The sequence below is a fragment of the Mya arenaria genome, chromosome 6 (assembly GCF_026914265.1).
Source record: "Mya arenaria isolate MELC-2E11 chromosome 6, ASM2691426v1".
NCBI classification, from domain to species: domain Eukaryota; kingdom Metazoa; phylum Mollusca; class Bivalvia; order Myida; family Myidae; genus Mya; species Mya arenaria.
In genome coordinates this window covers 25,760,332-25,766,952 of record NC_069127.1, presented here as the reverse complement: position 1 = coordinate 25,766,952, position 6,621 = coordinate 25,760,332, and the positions used below count along the sequence as shown (strand labels likewise).

At 38.5% G+C, this 6,621-nt stretch overlaps 1 protein-coding gene across 6 annotated transcripts in view; it reads left to right on the top strand.

Annotated features, from left to right (window-relative positions):
* Nucleotides 1-6,621, top strand: part of LOC128238376 (uncharacterized) — a 20,843-nt gene that overhangs the window by 8,358 nt on the left and 5,864 nt on the right. For 5 of the 6 annotated variants that reach the window (XM_052954234.1, XM_052954233.1, XM_052954239.1 and 2 more), the window contains exon 2: nucleotides 2,383-3,217. In XM_052954234.1, the coding sequence (XP_052810194.1) occupies nucleotides 2,383-3,217 (835 nt within the window). Of the gene's footprint in view, nucleotides 1-922; nucleotides 996-2,382; nucleotides 3,218-6,621 lie in introns of those variants that run through there. The other variant, XM_052954237.1, reaches the window with a different exon arrangement.

The window sequence follows — 6,621 nt, the reverse complement described above, 5'->3', positions numbered from 1 at the left end:
AGTATCAGCTTTCTTACCAGTCATCGTTGATGATGAATATCATGAGGCGGGGGAGAGGGATGATGATGATGATGATGATGATGATGATGATGATGATGATGATGATGATGATGATGATGATGATGAGGAGGAGGAGGAGGAGGAGGAGGAGGAGGAGCAGAAGGAAGAGGAGGAGGAGGACGACGACGACGACGATGATGATCATGGTGATCATATTGCTACTGTTGCTGCTACTACTACTGCTGCTGCTGCTGTTGCTGATGTCGGTAGTGGTGGTGCTGCTGGTAGTGGTGGCTGTGTAGGTGTTGATCGATGCTCATGATGATGATGATGATGATGATGGTGGTGGTGGTGCTGCTGCTGCTGCTTCTGCTGCTTCTGCCATGCAGCTGCTGCTGCTGCAAGTTTAGCTTTAATCGTAGTGTGATAAATTACATTTTTCAACAGGTGATGCATCTAGCCTATTTTGATCCGCATGTGAAATGTAAATTTGGCTTTATATAAATTGTATATCAGCCCAAAGATCTAAATTATATTGCATTCAGACGATTCTTTTTCAAATACCAATACTAATAATTCCAATATGTTTACTGATAATTTTGATATATAGAGGAGTACTGAATATTAATGATATTGGTTCAAATGAATGCAACGAATATATAATAGAGTTAAGTTAAGCCTAAATTCCATCTTCCGGTGAACATTGCCCCCATCCTTTATAATGTTAGTTATTAAATGCATTTATCAATACGCTGAGTCATAAAGCGGGTTTATTTATGTTTAACAAATGTTAACATTTTTAATATCTTTCGCACACATTGTTATACTGTTCAGAGTCTGGCTATATTGAAATATTTATTAGTTTAAACAATAATTTATGCTTTGAAATATTCCCTGACATGAACTCATTTATTACGAACCAGTTTGTGAACAGTGTAAGGATAAAACACACACTTTGAAGTAATGAAAAGATATGGGACTTAGTTTATAAAAAGGTAATGCTTTAGTTTTGAGGTATATAAGATTAATGTTATAAACTGTGAATACTTATTTTTCTTCTGAGAATTTTTAAGGTAAAGCTTCAAATCTAAATGCTTAAAGTGCACATCAAGGAGTGAGGTTTAAAATGTGATATCTGGTTCTGTATTTAATGCCAGTTAGAATAATTTCGCTTTAAACCCCTTAAAGCTGCACTCTCAAAGATTGACAGTTTTGACATATTTTTTTTTTAATTATGTCTTAGAATCAGCTGATTCTGGCAGCAATGCCTTCAATTCATTCATATAAGATAAATCACAATAAAACAGATCTAAATTGTGAAAATAAGGCCGAAAATTTCAATTTTCTTAAAGCGTAAGTAACTCTCTAAGTCATAAAACATCAATTTTCGACCGTAGAAAAGAACTAATCTTTAGTCAGCCTTCTCAAATCAAGGGTTTCCAGACCGATGATTTACGCAATAAAATGTCTCGTTCCAAGTCATTTTTTTCAGATTTTTTTTGTCAAAACGGTCAATCTGTGAGACTGCAGCTTTAATGTGCTTCAACTCAATATGCACCATTGAAACTTGTACCTGCGATATTTATTTTTTGTTGACATTCTCGATTGTATGCGTGCCCACTGCACGTGAATGTTAAGGTTACAAGTTATCATGGCAATCGTAACTACTCGGCCATTTCCATGCCAATCGTAACTACTCGGCCATCTCCGGCTAGCTCGGGATGTTCCGTCAGATAGCGGTGTTTAGTTTAAGTTTCCCGTTAACAGAAACTTAAATGCAGGGAGGGGGGGGGGGACCCTAAAGCATTTTGAATTAAACGCCCATAAGATTGTCTGAAAACGATACGTGGGGTGGGAGTGAGAGGGGTATCCCCTTCCTTAGGATTTTTTTAAAATTTACATTGCTGAAAGAACCTTTTTTAAGTATTCTGAACTCTAACATTTGTTGAAATTATAACAAAATGTAACCTGTTAAACGTTACGTGTATATAATCGCCGTAACTTTCAATTATTGTTTCTTTTTTCCAAGTTTTGAACTCTGGGCATTTCGGTGGAGCCAAAATTGATTTGTACGTTCGGGTGTTATGGAGTATACCTAGGTATACTCTTGATATGTTTATGTACTGGTGCCGGGCTTATATTGTAAAGTGACTGGCAGTTGTTTAGGCACAGTGTGCCTGGTACATAGGGTTTAAGCTTAGCCCGTATCAAAGTGCCCCTTTCTCCCTAAATACCCTGTCTCTCTTCTGCAACACCCTGTCCTTTTCAAAACCTGGCTACCCTAGTATATATTGCTTGCGTTAGGCCAACCACCGCCATTTTTAAGACATACCTTTACATTTAATCAAATTAGTATAATTATTATAATGTGTGTTGTTTCAGGAGGACCAGACAATGGATGAAAATACCCGGATGATGATACATATGGCGTCCATGCTCATGCAGAATCAGAGCGCCATCAAGGAAACACAGTCGCAGTTGCACGAGAAACCCGCTGACGTCACAGGGAAAAAGCCCGCCACCGATCAGATAGCAGACGACAGTTTGAAGACGCCATTGTCAGGAGCTAGTGGCCACACCGCCTTTGGAATGGATCCTAAACTTATGGCGGAGTTTGCCCGACAAATTGTTATGAACGCCGGCCATAAAAAGACTCCAGACAAGCCGACGACGATTGCGCAGATTATACAATCGCAGAAAGCACAAATGTCCACGCCGTTGACCAATGTAAGCAATAACAATAACAGTGCCAATATCGACAATAATAACATTTACAACAGCACCAGTGAGGGTAAAATCTTTGTATACAACCAACTACCGGAAGTAGGAGAAGGCGGTCTCTCCTCCGTCAGCACGGCAGCCGACATCAAGCCTGATATGGCGACACTTGCCTCTCTAACCAACGGGCACATGCAGACGACACCAACGAGCAGGCGACAACCTACAATTGGACCAATCAGAAACAAGTACGGACGAGTTCTACGCCCAGGGATAGACAACTTCGGTCGGTTTGAGGCTGTGGCGAACCACGGCCTCATCATGCACGCGATGGAGCTGCTCCGACAGAAGGACAAAAAGAAACGCGGGCCGAAGGAAAAGGACACGTTTGCGGTGTTCATGTACTGTCTGCCAGACAAGAACTCGAAACTGCCCAAGTTCTCCTCCCTCGACCCAATCGAACGTGCCCTGGTCGATCAGCACCAACAAGAGGGATACGGTAGGTTGCCACTGAATTATCATATACATGTATAACGTTTATTTTTGCATCCAATAAGCTAAATTGGCCGTCCGTTGTGAGAAATGGCGTCGTGTTAAGTAGGAATGAAGTGTTACTGTTTCGAAGCAATTCGAGGGATTTTCCACCAGTAATTGGGTCCTTATTGAGAGGCCAATAATTCTTACCTCTGGTGGGGCTCGAACCGATGACCTCTTGGGTAAGATGCGGACCACTCTCATCCTCAACTTTATCATTTGGTCAATGGCACTGGTGTGTTTCAGGGAAGTCATTTCAACGTTCGTCATTTAAATACATTTATAGTACCGTCGTATACATACCATACCTTCATATGCATTCAAAGAGTACCTTTTCATGCATACAAAGTGTACCTCCACATGCATACACAGAGTACCTCAATATGCATACAAAGAGTACCTCCACATGCATACAAAGAGTACCTCCATATGCATACAAAGAGTACCTTTTCATGCATACAAAGTGTACCTCCAAATGCATACACAGAGTAACTCCATATTTATACAAAGAGTACCTCCACATGCATACAAAGAGTACCCCACATGCATACAAAGAGTACCTTAACATGCATACTAAAAGTACATCCACATTCATACAAAGTGTACCTCCACATGCTTACAAAGAGTACCTCCACATGCATACAAAGAGGACCTCCATATGCATACAAAGAGTACCTCCACATTCATACAAAGAGTACCTCCACATGCATACAAAAAGTACATCCACATGCATACAAAGAGTACCTCTTCGTGCATACAAAGAGTACCTCCACATGCATTCAAAGAGTACCTCTCCGTGCATACAAAGAGTACCTCTTCGTGCATACAAAGAGGACCCCACATGCATACAAAGAGTACCTCCATATGCATATAAAGAGTACCTTTTCATGCATACAAAGTGTACCTCCACATGTATACACAGAGTACCTCCATATGCATACAAAGAGTACCTTTTCCGCATACAAAGTGCACCTCCATATGCATACAAAGAGAAGCTTTTCATGCATATAAAGTTTACCTCCACATGCATACACAGAGTACCTCCATATTGATACAAAGAGTACATCCACATGCATACAAAGAGTACCTCTTCGTGCATACAAAGAGTACCTCCACATGCATACAAAGAGTACCTTAATATTCATACAAAGAGTACCTCCACATGCATACAAAAAGTACATCCACATGCTTACAAAAAGTATCTCTTCGTGCATACAAAGAGTACCTCTTCGTGCATAAATTACAAAGAGTACCTCCACATGCATACAAAGAGGACCTCAGCGTGCATACAAAGAGGACCTCAACATGCATACAAAGAGTACCTCCACATGCATACAAAGAGTACCTCCACATGCATACAAAGAGGACCTCCATATGCATACAAAGAGTACCTCCACATTCATACAAAGAGTACCTCCACATGCTTACAAAAATTATCTCTTCGTGCATACAAAGAGTAACTCTTCGTGCATACAAAGAGTACCTCAACATGCATACAAAGAGTACCTCCAAATGCATACAAAGAGTACCTCCACATGCATACAAAGAGTACCTCTTCGTGCATACAAAGAGTACCTCCATATTCATACAAAGAGTACCTCCACATGCATACAAAGAGTACCTCCATATTCATACAAAGAGTACCTCCACATGAATACAAAGAGTACCTCTACATGCATAAAAAGAGAACATATTTCTAAAAGCATTAAAAACATAAATAATGCCTTTTAAAAAAAACATCCATTGCGTATTAAAAACAATAACATATTCAAGGATATTCACCGCTGGGGTATTTTTTCACTTTTAAAATTACATGTTTACCACAGAGAAGTTCCGTTTGGCAGTGTTTTGCATTAAAATCAACCAAATGCATGGATCTAATTGCATATTTTTTGACAAATATTTTCAATAACTTTAAAAAATGCAACATTTAAGACAATCTACCACCAAGACTTGTGTCATTTTGATTTGTTTATAACATTTTTCACGGAAGGAAATTTGACAACGCGCAATCTAGTATAATTACGTTGCACAGACAAATTAAACCAATATTTTATTTAGCTCCATCTGTCTATATTAGCGATACTAAAATCCATGTTTGGTAGACGTCAGAAAGATTTTTGAGAGGTTTATTTATTAATGCTCGCCCGTTGTCGCTTGTAGTGACAAACTTAATTTCATCAAATAAATTCTGAATAATTCTGACAGAACAATATAATTCCTTAGAAAACGCTGGGAGAAAAATCACCGTGTATTGATCTTTTCCAGTCAAATATTCATGGGATATTGGAAAACAACATTAGTTTCTGGTAATAAATGAATTTTCAAATCATAACTTGAAATAAATGCCATCTCAAAATGTTATTACAAGTAATCAAAATAGGAATTATACTTGACGCCGGGCGCGTGATCAATGAAAAAAACTATTTATCAAAGGAAGAGAACTTAGACTCAGAAAATCAATCAAATGTGATTTTATAAGGCTATTGATTATAAATAAGAGAGATGTGAAAATGTATAGATAATGAATCAGCTTGGAATAATTCTATGTTATATTTAGTATAATAATTCACGCCATTTCCTTAGTCTGAGATAAAGAAAAAAGCCCTTATTTTTTCGTGAGATTAATTAGAAGTTAGGAAAACATTGTCAGAATAAGGTTAAATACAGTTGCTGTGTTTAAGCGATTGTTTTATTGGAGAAAACTATTAAACCTTCATTGAAAGGCAATCGATCCTTGAGTTGCCCATCCTATATAATGATGATGTATATAATCGTGAGTCTTGTCGACTTTTTTATGCCGACTTAGCGACATATATCACCACGTTATTTTTAGATATGTCGACTAGTTGTGTCGGCGTGCTTTATGTCGACTTGGCAACATATAAAACCAAGTTGTTGTTTTTTGAATATGTCGACTTATTGTGTCGGCTTGTATTATTTCGACTTGGTTAGATGTAACACCACTTTATTTTGTTTTTAAATATGCCGACTAGTTTTGTCGACTTGTTTTATGTCGACTTGACGAGATAAAACGTTACAAAACAATCTTGACTATTTCACTTTTGAATTAATCTGATATGTTGGCATATGTTGTGTCGACAATCAGGTTACACACATTAGAATCATGACGACATTGCATGTTCAAGCTGTAAAGCCTACGATGAACAGTGCCGTAGCCAGACTTAAAAAAACACCGAGGCAGAACGGTCTATGGGAGTCCGGGGCATGCCCCCCCCCCCGGATTATTTTTTTTTTGCAAGAAGCGATTTGCTGCATTCTGGAATATCTTTTGGTCGATGGTTTGTGTACGTTGAGGCAAATGAAGTTAGTCGAAAAGAGTTATTTTAGAGCTATGGAAATTGTTAT